General features: G+C 28.5%; 2 protein-coding genes across 3 annotated transcripts in view; both read right to left on the bottom strand.

The window, feature by feature from the left end:
• The window catches only part of LOC107168652 (galactosylgalactosylxylosylprotein 3-beta-glucuronosyltransferase P-like), an 89773-nt gene that overhangs the window by 39594 nt on the left and 29200 nt on the right, over window positions 1-20979 (bottom strand). The window lies entirely within an intron of this gene.
• Window positions 12204-16023, bottom strand: LOC149061352 (uncharacterized). The gene is made up of 2 exons (XM_089216426.1): window positions 12816-16023; window positions 12204-12753 (listed from the first exon to the last, which is right to left on the bottom strand). The coding sequence occupies exon 1, from the start codon at window positions 15658-15660 to the stop codon at window positions 13219-13221; it is 2442 nt and encodes an 813-aa protein (XP_089072552.1). The 5' UTR covers window positions 15661-16023; the 3' UTR covers window positions 12204-12753; window positions 12816-13218.

The following is a 20979-nucleotide window of genomic DNA, read 5'->3' as shown; positions in this document are numbered from 1 at the left end:
AAATTTGAAGATTGTATTATTTATATTTATTTGTATTGTAAATTTAAGTTGACCTATATATTTCAATTGAATAATGTTTGATATGATATATATATATGATATAATAATGGATTTGATTATAATTTAGTTGTGGACCATTAGGCCAACAAACCCATACAATTATTTCATTAGATTTCATAATTGGTTGAGGAATTAATTACTTTTTTACTATTATTTTATTATAATTTTAAATTTATTAACTAAAAAGTATAAATACAGAATGAATGATGATCAGAACATTGAAAACACGACAAATATAAGAGGCAGGCATCAACTAAACCAATACCATAATTTATAAAGATTACAGTTATATAGTAATAGTATTTATAATTTTATTCATAATAGTATAAACCATTCAGTTATTTAAAAAAATTATTTAAGAAACTACATAAGTATCCATTATTATTATTATAGCTATAACTATTGATAAATACTAATCAATAATTCCGTTGAAATATTGCACGAGATTAGGATGTCTAACCAAAAAAAAATCGATCTATCCATAAAGGGATAATACACTCGATAATAACCTACATATTATATAAAAAAAAAATTGCATCGTCTTAATAGAGATCGAAAGAGGGATCAACCAATCACAGCGAACAATGGCCTACATTCAGTTCTCAAAATTTGTAGTTAAAAATGTATGCATCACTGTCTTTTGAGCATTTCTATTGTATTGCCAAATATCCTTTAATGAATTACTTGAATTCTTGAATATTGCTGATAAAGTTATTGTGAGTGATCGGAACATTTTTTAGGCAGTCCTATGCAAAAAACAAGGGGTTATCTAAAATATGCACATAATAACTATGGAAACAGCTATTGCTACGAAAGAATTAATGAGATGCATGGGTCGGTAGGGTGACATAATGCGGATTACACAGTCAAGTTGGTGATCTTCTTGTTTTGATATGGGCAATTTGAAAAGCTTCAAATAGTGACCGGACTAACCAAAGTGAAATTATTACACATTAAAAAAAGTAACTGTATCTATCTGGCAATCTTAATATTATATACAGAACACAAGTCTTCTTTAATTTAATTTTATCATTGTTAAATGTTAATGCATTTTCAACAATGTTTATGTAATTTATGTAATCTGTAAAATAAATTAAGTTTTATAGGTATTATACAAAAAGTAACTGTGTCTAGTTTATCTACCATAATAATTTAATACACGTTTAAAATAAGTTTTAGACAATAAAAAATATCATACTTTCACATCGTTAAGTATTCCTGCTTAGTATATTTCATTTCATTCAAAGGTACTTAAATGCCGATTTTCGCTTTTTAATAAGCTGACAATCTATTAAGTAGGTCCCTACTTCAATTAGGTACTGATACTAAAATATAATATCTACGAATTTGTGATTGATTAACAATAAAAAGTAAATGTTTTTAAATAAAGTTTCGTTTGATTTTATTTCGAGTACTTGTTTATTTTTATATGCGAATGAATGCGCAATAAAAAAGTATCAAATTTCATAAACGGATATTTCCACCGTGTTTTTGCACACGTATACCGGAAATACAATCGTCAAAAAAAATTAAGCTATATTTATAACAGTAGTTATCGAAGGTATGAAATAATTATATAGGTATTTAAACGCCCTTGGAATTCTTAGGTTATTATATTTGACTATACGCAGTTTTTCAATTTAGACATTTTTACATTAATGCAGAGCTGACCTAAATTGCAATTATCACTAGTATAATTAAATATATAATATTTTTTATCACCAATCGTTTTTTATAAACTATCGAAATTTGAATATTAACGACACTTTTTAATTTAAACTTTAGAACTCAAGTAAAAGTTTAATTATAAATTTATATTCAATAAATACTAACTTATATCATTCACCACACGCGTAGACCACTACTTTGAGTTTGCCCAACGATCAGTTGTCAGAATATTTGATTAAATTAGAAACTATCATATATAATTATCGAAACGTACCTATGTCATGTTATAAAAGGCATTCAGACTATACGTAAACGAAATGATGACAGCTAGATTTTGACATTTAATTTGATTAAAAATAGTCATGATATAAAATATTATACTTTTACCTTAATTTTTGTCTTATTTAATTTCAATAAAATCATAAAACTGTCAATTGCACATTTTCAGAAAAAAACGTGAATATTTTTTACGTTTGAATAAACGGGTATTGGATGGAAAAAAATATCAAATATTCGAAATACCTATTATATCATTGAACATTTTTAAGAATTATATTTAAAGAAAGTAAGTTCTTGAAAATATGTAAAGCCTAAATACATATATATATATATATATATATTTATATTATTTTAGATAATTTGTTATACTAATTTATACATATAATATTGGGTTTTATTCAGTGTATAGATGTTGAAATATTATATATATATATATATATATATTATGATATTAAATTAAGTAGGTACTTTTGTTTTTTTATTTTCAACTTTTACTATTTTATCTGCATTTTTCGTTTTTAATATATTTAAATATTGACTCCAAAATTAAATGCTTTAAGATTTTATTCTTACATAGATTAAATTCTAATCTCAAAATTAAATATATAAGTGTCAAAAACTGTTTACGATATGTAGTAGATTAGGTTATTGAACAATATTTTTGATATTTAATTAAAATATTTTGGGTGGTTGAACTCATAGCACTGAAATTTTACAAAAACTTCCATTCAGGAAAATCAAATTCATAACAAAAATAATCATTGTATTTTAAACCTGATTCCTGAAAACAGATAAACAAAAATGTTAAATATTGGATAAAAATGAAACTAACGGCTTTAAATTAATAGCTCATGTTTGAACATTTAATACAAAGATTTTCATACCATAGGTTTAAATTAAAATATTCTAAAAACTTTGACACCACATCAAAATATTCAAATTTTTATAGAAGTTAGATATTTGACGACCTTGGATATCTTAACGAAAAATAACCAATTTAATGAATATGATGAACCTAAATCAAACAATTTTCATAACGATATGAGTTAACACGTAACAATTTATAGTAAATTATTTATGATATTATACGTATTAGGTAGGTTATATAAATAAAATCTATGCGATGCTTTTGGAAAAACTTAGTTCAACATACTAAGTACCTACTAATGATTGCAGAATAATTTATTAATAATAACAATATAAATACATTTTGAAATATCCTTAGAAGTATAAGCTGACAATCTCTATTTAGAATATTGCTTTTTATATAAAATTAAAATATAACACATCACTCAGTGATATCTTGACGATGATAAATACCATACCTACTATACAGCACAACCACTTCTCTGGTTAGGTTAGGTATCTTGCGTATTGAAGAACGAAAACTATTTCAGTCTTCAACTTTGAGAGTGGTTAATGGTAGTTAACAGGATGTATTGTGTATATAGGTTGATATCTAGTGACCTACTCATTGGTGCGGTATACTTGAAACCTACACTAGAGCAGAAAGACTTCCTAGTTTTTTGATTTATTTGATTATATTTATTATTATATTTAATTGTAGGTACCTGAAATATCGCTATTATTTTTTTCGAAATGTTCATCGAAGTTAATCAAATGTCAGTTTAACTGTTATCTTTGTGTTAATTGATGAAAAATGCGTATTACTATACTGAATTGAGTTCAAATAATACATACATTATTGTCTAGTTATTGTTGTATTTGAAACCCATTGTTGTGATAGAATGATAACATTATTGCAGTTCATAGTCGATGAGTAATAAAGACATTTTTGTATGGACATTTTGCATGGAGTTTTTTTATGGATAATAAATTGATGTTTTGTACTTGGATACCAATATAAATTTTTATTGTAACTTGATTATACATAAATAATCAATTATGATATACCTACCTGTCCTACCTATACTAATTCAAATAAATTACATTATTCATTTTAAAAACCATCAGTTAAATATCGTTATTAAGAATTTGTTGGATCCCATTGCATAATAGGTAACAATAACCTTAATCGTAAAATAATATAATTTGATTTGTTTGCAAATTTCACTTTTGTCATAAGTAGGGCTAGGATTTATATGCAATAAACAATTGTAAAATATGCATTTTATTTACCAAAATATGCAAAAACAAATTTTTATTATTATTTATTATTATTACTTATTATTAGCTCATATTATTACATTAAATATTAGTTTTATTAGACGTAACTTGGCACTTTCACTTTGAACTTTCGACATACTGGGCACTGTTATTAAAACCATTCAAATTATTAAGTAGAAACGTCAGCACATTTACGCAACACACTAATACAATTTTTCTGTGCTATCTCACTGTATAACAATGTGTAACTACATAATTCTACCGGCCGTCCAACCAACGATAAGGTAACAAACGGATATCATCTGACCTAAGATAAAATAGGTAGTATTTATGCTATATATTTACAAAAATTTTAAACCAAAAACTGTCGGTTTCGTGAAGTACCATTTAAAATTAACAATAACTTATAAAAATTAAAAAATGTTAGTTAAAAAATATCGAATTCTAAAAAAATTATGAATATGCAATTATATGCATTATGTCCAAAATATGCAAAAATATGCAAAAAAAAATTGGTCCGATTTAAACGAGAATAAGCCAAATCATGGACAAATCTGATAACCAATCAATTTGGACTAAAGGAAAAAAACATGCAAATGCATATACCTAAATCCTAGCCCTAGTCATAAGTATTTAATTTACGTCATTTTAACCCATATTAAAAACATAATAAATAAGAACATTTCATTATTTTATTTGAACCTCTGAACAGAAATGGGTTAACAGTTTTCATAAAACTACGCAGCAACAAAACAAACATTTTCTATCGGAGCCTATATCTGTATTCTTTCAGTCTACAAACTATCAATAATTCAAAAACAATGTGCTTTTTTTTTACATGACATTCAATCGGTATTAACTTTAAAACGAGTCCAACATTTTATTGTTCACCGATAACGCTAAATTATTCAAAACAATAGACTCAATTCATTGTTGTACTTAACAGGAAGATATAAGTAATTTTGATAGCTGGATTTATTAAAACAGATTATGTTTTAATATGGAAAAATTCAATTTTTAATATTTAATGTTACAAAAAAATCTAGTATTATTTTTGATTTGAAGCCAATGTTTCCATAGCCAGAGCATTAATTATTTAACTTAGGAATTACTTTTTAATCAAAGCTATGTCATAAACTCATAACAAAAAGATTATAAGTAAGTTGAGCTTTTTTAAATCTAAGATAAGATTATACGTAGGTATGTATTCAGATATTAATAATTTCAGTGCTATGAGAAAAGTGTAATTCGAATTTGTCAGATCTCAATTAAAGTACTTATATAATATTTCTTATTTGATACTCAAATAACTTTTATGCAACTAAAAATCTCGGAAGAGATCAAAATCATTTCCTCCGATTTTTATATTTAAAATTTAAAATGAATACCCTCGGCATTCTGATTATTATATTTTAATTTAGAATCATAAAATAGAATTAACTTTCATTATTTTTTTTCACAAAAATGATTTAATAATTCCTCTTAAGAGGACGCCACACCCGTATGTGTTGTCTCCGTCTTACAAACGTAGAACATAGCAAAATCTGCGGGACAACTTTTCTCCCTCAATATTTATAATGGAATTTTCAAAATTTCACAACGCATAGGTAAGAACTTTATCTGTGTCATAACGTCGTTATTTTTTTGATAGCACAAACCAATAGTTTTAAGTAATTTAATGAAAAAATAAAAAATAAATGTATTTTCTTAAGCTTATAACATTAATTGTATTTATGTTTTAAAAAAAATAACGACGCTATGACACAGATAAAGTTTTTACCTATGCGTTGTGGAATTTTGGTAATTCTACTATAAATACAAAGGGAGTAAAGTTGTCCCGCGCTAAACAGATTTTGCTATAATGTTATAAGTTTGTAAGACGGAGACAACACATGCGGGTGTGGCGTCCTCTTAAATTTTCGAGTTATTACTTAATTAGAAATTGAAATTCCCAGATACCTTAGATCCTCCCGAATGCGACCATACTACGTGCAGAGCTCTAAGTACAAAACTCAACTTACTACGGTTTCCTAAACACAAGTATTTATGAAAAACTTACGTAAAATTACTTAAAATCTAATAATGGAATTTTAACCCCTCGTGATCTACGGGTTTTATCAACTTATCTCATAGAACATGATCCGGGGAGCATTTTTGGTCCTCAGGTAGGGTGTCGAGAAATCGATAGAAAAAATTTTTTTTTGATTGAAATTCCCCCGCGCGCGTCAAATTTCCCCGCCCAAATACTTCCACGGTTTTCTTGTCCGCAAAAATTTGAAAACGGCAAACTGATCAATGGCTCGTGCACTACAGAATTGATTTGTTAAATTGCATAGTATTGCAGGAAAAATGACCCTCCACTTTCGGAGGTAGGTAGAAACAAGGCTACACCGTTATTGAATATTCTACATATATACATACATTATTTTATAACTGTGTAGCTCTGTTTCTACAGACCCTGTCTGAATACTGTCACGAGGAGTTAAAATGCCATTATTGGATTTAAAGTAATTTTACATAAAGTTTTTCATAAATACTTAAAACCGATTAATAATTTACGTTATATTCCTGAACCCCCCCAAACAAAACTTCCCCGTCCAAATACACCGTACATAGAATACGTAGAATAATACAATTACGCTATTATACTGTTTCTACAGATACTCGGAACACCTAATCCATAGAGACAGCACCACAGATTTTTGGAAACCCGTTCGCTGATAATTTTGTTTTGTGTCCATACCAGATCTATTTCCTCGAAATGAAAATCTTAGACATCCTAGGCTATACATAATTTTAAAATAGTGTTTACGAAGATGAGGCTAAAAACTTTGTTTTTGAAAATGTCATCAGGACTACTATAAATGTAAGTACATTTTTTTGGACTGTTTACAGACATTTTCATTTTCATTTTCCAATTTTTGTTTTTTTTTTTTTAAATAACAATAAAATTTTATTTGTTGGGTAAAAAATCATGAACATTTAATACAAGGCTCCAACTACAAACTGGACGTGAAAATAGGATTGAGCACCAAGAAACTGCAGATAAATATTTTTATTATTTTTATTAAAAATTATATTACATTTGATATTCAAATTTATTTTAATATTCCCAAATCCACATCTTTTGATTATTATTGATTATTACTTATTAGTCATGTATTCTATAATAGGTTAAATTAGTTTTTCCAAATGTCATTAAGTGTATAAAATATACTTTAAAAAATTCATATACCAATGAATGATATTTTTAAGTATCCATAAAATTATTAAAATCGTTATTCTTTGTGTTGGTATATAACTTCGTTCAGATTTAAAAAAAATAAAAATAAAAAAATCCCGTTAATATATTTTTTAGATTTTTTGGTTATATAATTGACAACTTATACGTGGAACATTATTTTAAATTTTCAATCCTTAGCTATAAAAGTTGAACATTTTATACCTACATTTTTAACTACAAAATCATTTTTTAATTTCTATTTCGATAAATTTAGTCAGAGTTCGAACATTAAAAGCTTATAAAAAAAAAAATCGTCCCTATACTTATGTATTTTTAATATTTTTTAATTGATATTTTAAAAATGTATCAGGAGTCTTTAATTTAATTTTCACGCTTTTCGACCCAACTAATAACATTTTATTGACATTAATAAGGACAAAAACTAAACAAAATTTTAAATTTTAAATGTGCCTAAACAGCTTAAACTAAGTTAAAATATTTTCACAATTGTATAGTAAATAGAAAATGATTATATAATATTCAATATTCATTTTTTTTTTGGATAAAATTAGACAAACTTATGAGAAATCTTGTATTAAATTTTCAAATCTTAGATTTAAAACTACATTTTTTTTATGAATTTCTTACACAAAATAATCTACACATTTTCGTGATTTTTAAATATTTTTTCAAAATTCGAAATTGAAATGCTTATAAAAAAAGTTCCTAAACAGTTCAAAATAAATCATAATATTTTGAAAACTTTATCGTAAATATAAAACGCTAATATAAACAACCTGTGAAAATGTCATATGTCTACGGTCATTTGTTTTTGAGTTATACTAAAAACCGAAATCGGTTTTATAAATTCCCGTTTTCCTTAATATTTTGTTTGTTTTTCCCCCGCTTTTGAAAATATTGGGAAATTTAAAAATGACTTCCCTAAAGCACCAAATCGATTCACTTTGCCATCAAACAAGATACTGTTGAAGAAAATCGAAGCAGTCCTACTACCTAAAACCTTGATGACAGATACAAAAAAAATAAAAAAAACACACACACATCATTGTAAAACCAATACTTTCATCGCTCCGCTCTGAATCTAAAAAAGAATGTTATTCAAAAATAAAACAATAATAACATAACATAATTAATTAAACGATATACATCGATAGGTTAGGTACATAGGTATATAATATGTTATTATTAGTATAATAACTTGGGTAGGTTAGATTAGGTTAAGTAAAATATATATATATATATATTATATATAAAATAAATTGCCGCAGTTTGAATAATGTGTCCTACAGCCTATTATGCGTCCTATCAAATAGATTTATTTTTTTGATATGTTTCAGAAACCTCTTTTATAGATACAATTAGAAAAGAAGCTCATTCAAATATGGAAAAACAGGCAGCCTGAATGATGACTCGATTCGAAAACAAATTTCCCGCGGTTGATCCTTGGTGTCAACGTAATCCGCATTCCAGTTGTTGACAAAGGCAAAACAGAACATACCAATCTCATCGGATTGGCGCTAGAAAAAACATATAGAATCGGTAGTAAGGATGGAATTCTAGAAAAACTTTATTGTCGATATTATCACTTTTTCATTCACCAAATAAAATAAACTAATTTATTTATTAATTAGTAATTAGAAAAAATTATTTCAGATCTGAATTTAATACTTGTGAAGAAAATTCAATCAGAGAAAATCAAGTTCCAAACCAATACATTTCGCTCCGTGCAGCTTGCAACAATAGCATCGACAGGTTCAGGGCAAGGCTTTGTAAGATGCACATGCAAAAAATTCTGTGGAACAAATCGTTGTTTAATATGCAAAAAAAAAAAAATACTACGAGTATATGAAATTCTAAATGCCATGACAGTTTTTCATGTCAAAATAAATAATATAATATTTATTATTATGTATTTATTTCTACTTTTCCCTAGTTAAAACTAATTTAGTCTATCATTATAAACATTACGGATTTTTACTAGATAATTCTAGTTTTCGCCAATATATTTTAGACACAACTAGTTCTAACTAAACAAAAATAAGTTAAAACTAGTTTTGATGGCGATGGTCTTAGTTATTATAGTTTTAACTAGTTAAAACCAGAAGTTACTAAAGAGATTTGTGACGGTTTTTGGGTTTTAACTGTAACATATATATATATATATATATATTTTGTTCCAAAGCAGAATTACTCTAAAATTTTTAATTTAAATGAATCAAATTTTTCAATGAGTAGTCATAACGTTTAGATGAGCAGAGTAATGTACATCAACTCCTATCCGAGAAGAGCTTGCAGTTGGTAACGTGACAATACACGTTTTAGTTCAGGTAATATTTAATTAAATGTTTATTAAACGTGAAAGTATAATAACATAATGCCCAGATAATATAACCATATAATCATTAGGCGTTCCGACAAAATGCATTATAGTTACGAAAAATGAGGACGCATAATATTTTTTTCCAATATCTGATAATCATAATAAACTGTGGTATGGAGCTATCTCCTAGGTTACTTACCAACTGTTCACATTAATATTAATAGGTATATAACATACAAGCGTATGTTGCTACTACGAGTGTAATAGAATATATCAATCGTACGCCGTCGGAAGTAATTCCGAAATTCATAATATATCGTATAGTAAAGCAATAACAGAACCACCATAGACATTTAAATCCAAAAATACGTATTTACCGTCAATCAATAGACACCAAGCGGCTTTGTACGAATGTAAATAAAAACAATACATACACACGAGTTCTCGCTTTGAATCGTATATATTTTATTCAAATCCCATGCCACTGTACGCCACTACGGTTTTTTTTGCGCTACATTTTGCTGACGTGCGATGGAAATGACAAAACTAACATACCAAATAATTTCTTATGTATTTCACTAACCTTGTAGATTATGTTGTACCTACCGGCTACCGACATTATATTATATTACAAATCTATATAATAATTTTTCGAATCAGCTTTTTGTCTTTCATGTTAAAATTAAATATGTATATTATGACATCGCATTATTTAAATTCGGTTCCTGGTTGAAAATTTTCTGACATAACGTTATGATAATTCGTTATTTGGTCACAGTTACAAGCTAAACAAATATTCCGTTTAAAGAAGTGTGTAGTGTGACTTAAAAATATTAACAAAGTTTAGTATTAATATTATATAATAAAATATTAAATAATATAATATGCAATATTTTGTGGAACATTTATACGATGAATCATTGTACGTATCTGTATGTCCTACAATATTTTTAGTAGATAATTCGTTACGTATAAATAATTTAGAGTAGTTTCTATTACGAGTTGTCAAATAATATATTGATTTAATGTTGATACGTATAAAATAAATAACACTGGACCAAATATTATGAGTAAAATTAATAATAATAAACAATTATCAATTTTTAACAATTTGACATTTATTGAATCAATTCTTTTTTTATTATTTTTATTACAAATATGAATAAATCATTAGTTAAAAACAACAAATGGATTAATTGAAATTAATAATACATTAATACGTATTTTCATATTTTAACAATCATGATTATTTAAATAATGTGTTGATAAATAATTTCATTGTTGATTTTAAAAGTTATGTATTTAAAATAACATTACGTTATATTAAATTAATAAATGCATTATAATTTTAACAATAAGCAGACTTTTGATTGATAAATGCTATTATTAACTGGTCTCCGGAAAATTTGAAATTCGTATTCTATTTATATCTTAATTTGTAGCAAATCAAAAATAATAATTATTGTTTCGATAATATATAGGTATCATTAATTTGATTACATATCATGATTATTTATACACAAAAAGTTCAATTGATCAATTGATTTTTCTCATTCGTGTTGTGAACTTGTGAAACGTAGCATTGTAGTATTGCTCGTATGCGGTTTAAGTTTTTTACTTACCTATATTTAATTAGTTTACAGTCTACAAAAAAGTAAATACCTTAATATCAATTATAAACGTTATTTTCAGTTTATGTTGTGTATGCATGTAGATCACTAAACAACTTATTATTACCTATTTTTATGATTATTTTATTCAACATTAATAACAAATTTTTCAAATTTTTCAGCACCGGTAGTTCATTTAAAAATAATTACTTTATTAAAGTCTTCAAGTTCATATGAATGCGTAGAAAATCAATGCACTCAAATTGTTCCCAATTTAAGTAGTTATAAAAGACACGTTACAATAAAGCACTTAAAAAATACTTTAGTTTACCTACATCAACACTTAATAATTCTAATAATATTAACACAAGCACTATAACTTAAACCCCTATTGATACGGGTCGCTGTAAATTGCGGCCTATTTTTAATTTTTTATGCAAATTGCGGCCCGGGCATATTTTGCACATACGTAAATTGCGGCCTGAGTATAATTTTTATTACCTACCCAAATATTTTTTATCAATAATATTAAAATCAGTATTTTCCTTCTCATTTTTCAGACTTAGAGCTGCCAATATAATTGTATCAATATTGGTATGATTAAGAATATTGGTTTTGCTGTTTTTTTTTTTTGTTTTTAATTAAAAAATATATTATTAGCAATTAGTAATAATGTGTCAGTAAAAATGTGTTATTAAATAAGGTATTCGATCAAATGCACACAGACTGCTAGTAATATATTATATTAGTGAACATATTATTATTATCATCTAAATCGATCATTCAAAGTGTGGGCGCGGCAAGTGCCTAAATACAAATAATAGGCTGGCTTGTTCGCCTTAAATGAAAATAAATAAATGAGCCTTATAATAATAAAATGTAATAAAAACAATGATTTATAGAAAAATGATAATAAATATAATAATAATAATTTATGCAATAAGAAATATTTGTGCAATAACAATAATAATAAGTATAATAACAATAATTCGAGTAATAACAATAATAATACTGGCCTTATAGCTGCACAATGACTACAATAAAATAATGCAATAAAAATATTACAAGAAAAATATGTGGCCCATACGGCACACAATAAATAATTAATAGGAACACTATTTTTATAAGTATAATAATAATAAATAGCCTTTGCGGCTAGGCCCGTCGGCCTTAAACAATGAAAAAACAAACAAATATGGTCGACCAATACTTACATGTGATTGTGATTGATGGCGGATTTAATCCCAACGCGACCGTACCAGAACTGTAATGACCTGCCTAAGACGGCACACAGCAGTATTATAAAGTAACGATCACAGTCCAGTACGTGCGACCACCAAGCCACAATCACCAACGAAGACAAAATACAAATTGCTGTGCTCTGCAGACCAAGAACGATCACACAATTGACAAAACAACGTTATTCACAGGCGACCGCTGGCAAGCTAAAAAACAAAGAAAGGTTTAGACGTTGGACAATATTAAATTGCCTCGAACGATACTTTACCAGACGGCCGATTCACAAAAACGAAGAGGTGACAAAAACGTGTTTTTCAAAAGAACAAATGGCTGCAGACACAGGAACATAAACGAATTGATGTGTACACTACGAGAAGTAAGCGAAAATACTAAAACGAAAACAACAACGAATGCAACACCATGACATATAAACGCGAACATTCTCCCCGCCTTGAAAGGACGCAGGAGTTTCAATTCAACACAAATTAAATATGATATAGTATAACATAAACATTCGATTAGCTAACAATATAAATAGATTATAAACATTTAAAAAAGAAAACAAAAAAAATAAATAGATAATAGCAATCCAAAAAAAAAAAAATATAATAACAAATAAATAATGGTAATCCAAAAAAGAATATGATAACAAATAAATGAATTCAATGAAATTAAGAAGGAATGGGGTCTTCGGAATCTGCAATGTCGACAGTACTGGGTAAGAGTGCAAGTTTGACGACAGGTCTCTTCATTTCAGCACCAGCACTCTGTTTGATGGTCACAACTCGAATGATTCCGTCTGCCCCGGGGTGCACGGCACTGATTCTGACTAACTTCCACTGTAGAATGGGGACATTGTCTTCCTTAAGTATTGCCAGATCACCGACTTGAATAGCTCTGCTTGGAGAAGTCCACCTACCGCGTTTTTGCATCTGTGGTAAATATTCCATGCTCCAACGGGTCCAGAATCTTTGTAGCTGTGCTTGCATTAATTGAAATCTACGCAATCTGTTCATAGGAACGGCCGATAAATCCGGCTCTTGTGGCAACATGAGATTCCCTCCAATAATGAAATGACTTGGAGTAAGGGCCTTATATTCACTGGGGTCATCAGACAACGATGTCATAGGACGTGAATTTAAAACAGCTTCGATCTTACACAACAAAGTATTCAGCTCTTCCGCAGTAAGTAGTGCACCCTTTGTGATCTTTAGCATAAGCCGTTTGGCGGACTTTACAGCTGCCTCCCAGAGGCCGCCAAAATGGGGTGCAGAAGGAGGAATAAAATGCCACTGTATTCCCTGGTTAGCCATCAGATCCGTGACTCGCTGGTTTTTGCTACTTTGTGAGAAGTACTGTTTCAACACCTTGTGAGCTCCTACAAAATTTGTAGCATTGTCACTGTACAAATGCGAGCACATTCCCCTCCTGGACATGAACCTTGATAGAGCAGCAATAAATGCATCGGCTGTCAGGTCAGTAACTAGCTCCAGGTGCACCGCTCTGGTAACAAAGCATACAAAGACGGCGATGTAACATTTAATAGCAGTGACTCGTCTAATACCACTCCTAATTAAAACTGGTCCGCAGAAGTCTACTCCAGTGCGATTAAAAGCTCTGTCAATTGTCACACGCTCCTTTGGTAACGGAGCCATTGGTGGGGCTGAAAATCTAGGATTCGCTCGAAAACATTGTACACATTGCTGGACAACCTTTCTGGCTACAATTCTGCCTCGAATAGCCCAATATTTTATAGATATATGAGCCAGTAAAGCTTGAGGGCCTACATGCATGAGGCGACAATGTTCGTAACGAAATATTAATTTAGTTATTGTGGCTCGGGAAGGAAGAACGATTGGATGCTTGCTGCTGCAATGCATATGCGCATTTGTAAGTCGACCACCAACCCTGATTAAGCCTTCGTCGTCAATGAACGGACTTAGCGAAGTCAATGCACTTTTGCGATGCACATTTTTTTTAGCCTTCAAGCACACCAATTCATCATGAAATGCAGAACTTTGAGCCTTGATTAACCAAAAACGTTCAGCTAGCAGTAACTCATTTAGTGTGATAGAATCAAAAACACGTCTCTCAGGGTGTTTTGATAGGGAATCCTTGCAATTGGAGACAAATCGGCGTACCAAAGCAGTGATTCTTATGAGCATAATCCAACTTGAATATTTATTCAAAATCCAGAAATTTTCTTCTGCTATGGCCGACAATACCATATTGATAGGCCGAATTTCTGGTAATTCTGATGGTAAGGTAGGATTTTTGGGCCAACTTTGTTTATCTTTACTCAACCATTTTGGACCGTGCCACCAAATGTAACAAGTGCTTACTGAGTCTGCATCTACACCTCTGGAGATTAGGTCTGCAGGATTTTCAGAAGTCGGGGTATGATGCCATTGTGATGCATGCGTTAGATCATTTATTCGAGCAATGCGATTGGCAACGTAGACTTGAAAGAGAGATAAACTATTGATCCATGCAAGGACGATAGTTGAGTCCGTCCATAAATAAGTATTATTTGACGTCACGGTAATATTTGATTTTTTGAGTTCGTCCTTAACCTCAGTAATTAATTCAGCCAATAGTAAAGCACCACATAATTCAAGGCGTGGAATGGTAGTGGCCTTGATTGGTGCAACTCGAGATCTGGATGTATATAAATTTACAACAAAAACATTGTCGCTGGTCTCTGAACGGATATAGACACAAGCACCAAATGCATTCTGTGAGGCATCACAGAAGCCATGAAGTGTATATCTGGTAGAACAATGTGCTAGTGCTAATCTTGGTATGATCAATTTATCAAGGTTACCCAAACTCGAATAAAACTTGATCCACTTTGAATATAATTCTCCAGGCAATGGTTCATCCCAATCCATTTTAAAACTCCACACTTGTTGCATAAAAATTTTGCCTTTGATTAGCACACAAGAAATGAAGCCGATAGGATCATACACACTATTTATATTTGATAAAAGACTGCGCTTGGTAATGAACTGAGGTGGCGTCCATTTCTTCATTAAAAACCGAAAACTGTCAATAGATGGCTGCCACAACAGTCCCAAGGCACTCACTACATCGTCCTCACTTAATTTGACCATAAAGTTTGGATCATCCTGCGCATGAGGCAGGCGATTGAGGAGATCTTTAGAACTTGAGCACCATTTTCGTAGAGGAAAACCAGCAGAGCCCAAAATGGATTGAAGCTGTTCATATATTGAAAAACAATCCTGATCAGAGTCACCTCCACTAATGAGGTCATCTACATAAAAATCATTACAAATAGTTTGACCAATTGCAGTATCACGATGTTCATAACCAAGTTGGAATAGGCAACGTGTTGCCAAAAAGGAAGCAGACTTTGTACCGTAGGTCACAGTTTTTAAGTTGAAATGTTTCAAAGATTCATCAGGATGCGAGCGATAAACTATTCGTTGTAGATAACAGTCTTATACTTATTATACTTATTATTATTGTTATTGCACAAATATTTCTTATTGCATAAATTATTATTATTATATTTATTATCATTTTTCTATAAATCATTGTTTTTATTACATTTTATTATTATAAGGCTCATTTATTTATTTTCATTTAAGGCGAACAAGCCAGCCTATTATTTGTATTTAGGCACTTGCCGCGCCCACACAAAGATTAATACTTATCTTTAAATTGTACATCGGAAATCGGAATATTCCAGGCCGCAATTTACGTACATTTCAAATATACCCGGAACGCAATTTACGTATATTTTAAAAGTACATGGGCCGCAAATTACGTAGTATATAACTATGACCTTTTTTGGGGGACGCAATTTACCGACTCCGATTGATACTGTCTGTAGCCATGATATACCCAACTATAATTAACCACCCCATCCAGAAAGTCCAGATAATTCCATTGACTTAAGTAGTATTATTGGGTGACGGGCGTATATATCGATTGCGTCGAAATTACCTTTTTACCTGTAAAAATTGATCACTATGTTCTGTGTTCAAATAATCGACATTTAGTGACCGTTGTAGTCTTGTGCGCGTCTTGTGTTACACCATATTAAAATGAATTTTGAAATTGTTTTTAGTGAACGGAAAAATTCAAAAATCAATTAATCTTATATGAAAAATGTAAATTTTATAATAAAGCTATGTGAAATACTTGGACGCTAATAAATGGCGTAGTGTCGATAAAAAGTGTACCGCAAAAATTATGTTGATCGTGACATGAAGATGATTGTAAAAGATGAAAGTTCACATAATCACGAAAATGAAACCGATTCTGTAAGAAACAAAAAATTATTTTCAAATCAATTGAAACGAAAATGTGAAGATGAATTGGAAAGACCATCAAAAATAATCAATACAGAAATCCTAAAAATCCAAAAAAATCTTGAACAAGCTCAATTATTTAATGGTACTGATATAAATCATATATATGATATCAATGTTTGTATCGGTCTCGTCGATCATTTTATCCAGCGTTACCAAAAAGCATTTCCGAAGTCATCGAATTAATGAAAAATCGGAAGATTACAACCATAGAAAACGAAGATTTTCACCTCGATGTAGACTCTACAAACAATATATTATTTTACTCTACAATTTCGAATTTGAAATTGCTTTGTTCGTGTGACAGAATATTTGTAGATGGCACATTTTATAGTTGCCCTAAATATTTTTATCAACTATTTACTGTTCACATTTTTAAAAATGGACATTATATTCCATTATCGTACTTTTTACTGCCGGACAAATGTGCAAATACATATGCTAGTGCATTTAGATGTATTGTAGAAAAATGCTCAGTCCAAAATTTATAATTCAATCCAACTACACTTGTTGCTGATTTTGAAGAAGCTATACATGTTGGAGCAAAGTTTGTATAGCCACAAATGAAAATCATTGGATGTAGATTTCACCTTACTCAAAGTTGGTGGTGGCATATACAAAACTTTGGTAATTACTAATTATTACATTATTGCATATACATTACATAGTATATACATTAACTATATTATAGGTTTATCAATTGAATACAAGGATGAAGGATGCCAACAGTGAAATTGGACAGTGGTTAAAATGGATATTCGGTTTGCCATTATTAAATGCAGAAGAGGTAAGCGAAAGCTTTATTGAAAATTTTATGTCAGTCGTTCCTGATGACGCGAGGTTAAAACAATTCTGTGATTATCTATGTGATTATTACATTGGTGAAACATCAAAATTTAATCCAAAAATATGGGCGTCGTCTTCAATTTTTTCAGAACGAACAACTAATAGTTGTGATCGTTTCATTCTAAACTTAACACGCAATTCACAAAAGCCCATCCAAATATATTTTTGTTTTCACATTTATTGAATTTAAAAATACAAACTGATTCGTATATAATAATAAGGGGCTAAACAACAATAAAATAAGCAAAAAAAAAAAAAAATTATGAAAAAAAAATATATATAGAACATTTTTGACGATTATATAAATAAATAATCGATAGATTCACCTATATAAAATTAGCTTCAAACCACTATTTAAATAAATGACCACTTTATATAAATTTTTATTGTTTATTTTTTTTTTTTACCATACCATAATACGGAAAACGTTTTTGACGACATTGTATATTTTTATTACTTTAATTTGACAATGTTTGAATTGTTTTTATTTAAATAAAACTTACTTTATACTATTATGGCATACTAAGTGTACCATAACCTATACTGTTAATTAAAAAAAAAAAAATTGTTTAATAAACAGTCAGCGGAATCAACGAATCAACATAAATAAATAACCGGCGGCATCAATATAAATAAATAACCGGCGGAATCGATAGCCGGCGGAATTAATATTAAAACGGCGGAGTCGATAAAACCCCGTATTATTAACTCATTTCATATTTCTGCAGTTACATTTACTTTATCATTACTTAATAAAAATAACTTCACTAAAAAAGATGTTTTTGTTATCCAGCCAAACATGAAAATAAGTTTATTGGAACCAATTGTGAGTTTATTTACTAATTTTACCAAAGAAACAATTAAAGAACCAATTTTATTAGTAACATTTCAAACAATTACAACAGCAATTTCTAATTCGTTTAATTTTTGTAATACTGAATATTCTTCAAACAATTGGTTAATTGAAAACCACCTATTTGAAAACATTCAACAATTTACTATTAATGGAGAGATTGACTTAGTATCTAACTCAGGTAGAACTATGTATAATAATTAAATTATCAAGGGTGTATTATTGCCATTACATTTTCAGTTAAAATAATTCTTTGAACATGATAACCAATTAGATAAAACTTTAACAATCTATGAACAATTGACAAGCAACACAAATAAAACATTTTGTACAAGGAAAATTGTGGCAAGAAAAAATTTTACCCTACCATGGTAAAATAACAATCCCTTATTTTATGTACATAGATGACTTCGAAATTAATAACTCGTTAGGGTCCCATGCATCAGTTCATTGCATTTTGGCTGTATACTATATTTTTCCTTTACCTGACCAATCAAAATCACTAAACATTCATTTAGCTGCTGATGTAAAAGATTTTGGTAATGATTTATGTTTTAATAAATTGATACATATATTAAATGATATTGAGGTTAGTGCTATTAACAACTTAAAATGGTGTTAAAAAAGTTCATTTTATTTTAGGACTGTTTATTGATGACAATTTAGGAATAAACGCAATTTAGCCGATCATTGTCTTCCAATTTTTTTTGTAGGTTTTGTAAAGCTCATAAAACAGTAATAAATAAACAATGCAAAGAAAATAATTTATTACTTCGTAATTTAGTTAATTATGCTGAAGATGTTGCAATTAATGATTTAAAGTTAACTGGGATTTCAAAAGAATCAATTTTAAATAAAATTGTTTCTTTTCACGTTACAACTAACTATAGCGTAGACAAGATGCATGATATATTCGAAGGCATTTGTCATTATAACATGTGTCATATTAACTACTATACCGATGTAGTCAATATTTTCTCACTTGATTTATTAAACTATAGAAAACAGCATTTCAATTATGGTTCAATTGCAATAGGAACTATCTTACCTATTACCTATTAAATCAGTTCATTTAAACAAATTGCATTTAAAAATGTCAGCACGAGAAATGATGACTTTTGTTTATTATTTTCCGTTAATGGTAGGAGACTTGGTTCCCGAAGATGACACTGTTTGGTTGTTTTTCTTAATTTTTTTAGAAATTATTCAAAATTTGTTATCTGACCAAATATCTGATGGCTATATTTTCCATATTCAACAAATTATAGAAAAGCATAATTCAGAATATGTCTTATTATTCAATGATAATTTAAAACCAAAATTGATTTATTATTTTATTGATACATTATCCAACAGTAATAAGATACTCTGGGCCTCCAAAACATTTTTAGTGTTTCAGATACGAAGCAAAGCATAAAGAAATGAAATTATATGTCCATGCAATAACATCCCGTAAAAATATAACTCTATCGTTGGCTAAAAAATGTCAATATAAATTTTCATACAGCATTCTACAATCCTCATTTAACACTGAAATAATTACAAATAAAATACATGTTAGTTCTAGTAATTATACTCAACTTATTTTAAGAATTTTAAATTTAACTAGTGACCAGTTTTTATGTTATTCACAAATAGAATTTAAGGGTACAACATATAAAGTAGGATACTTTTTAACAAATTTTATTAATGAATTGTGTCTGTATGAAATTTTAGAAATATTACTAATATAAGAAAACTATAAAGTTAAATTAATTGTTCAACAAATTGAAATAGATTTATATAACTCTCATTTAAAATCATACCAGATAAATAAAACCAAAAATATTATTTAAAAAAATATATTAAGTCCTAGGTAATGTAGTGGACCACCAGTTTATTTATTTAAACATTTTAATCAAAATAAGCCTTTAACAAGGTACCTACCTAATATGAATAGGTATTTAGGATTAATTATAAAAGTTAATACTTTAAAAATTAAAAAAAAATGATTAATGAATTATTGATTAATGAAAAATTTATGATTAAATAATAATTTCAATAACATATTATTTATTACTATCTGTATATATTTTTATTTCATATGTGTAATATTTTTATGTAATTTCAATAAGTATTATGTATTATTTGTTGTTTTAAATGTATTAATATTTAAATAACAGACATAATTTGTATGTAGGTATTATTTTTTAGTGATAATATTGTACAACCTAATTGGTGTTTAATAAAAAATTAAAAAATATTTCGATTTACTAAATTTTTTTTGTTTTATTTTATTGACAAATATAATTTGTAAAAATAACAAAATCCTATGTTCAAAAATCTATTTTGTATTTTTTAAATGGAATGTGGATTTAACAAAAGGTTTATTGGTATGATACAATGTATGTTTAAAT

This window comes from Diuraphis noxia, unplaced genomic scaffold (genome assembly GCF_037042655.1).
Source record: "Diuraphis noxia isolate RWA-SAM2 unplaced genomic scaffold, SU_Dnox_SAM2 contig0001, whole genome shotgun sequence".
Taxonomy (NCBI): Eukaryota; Metazoa; Arthropoda; class Insecta; order Hemiptera; family Aphididae; genus Diuraphis; species Diuraphis noxia.
Note: the sequence above shows the minus strand (reverse complement) of the source record. Positions and strands in the feature narration are given on the sequence as shown.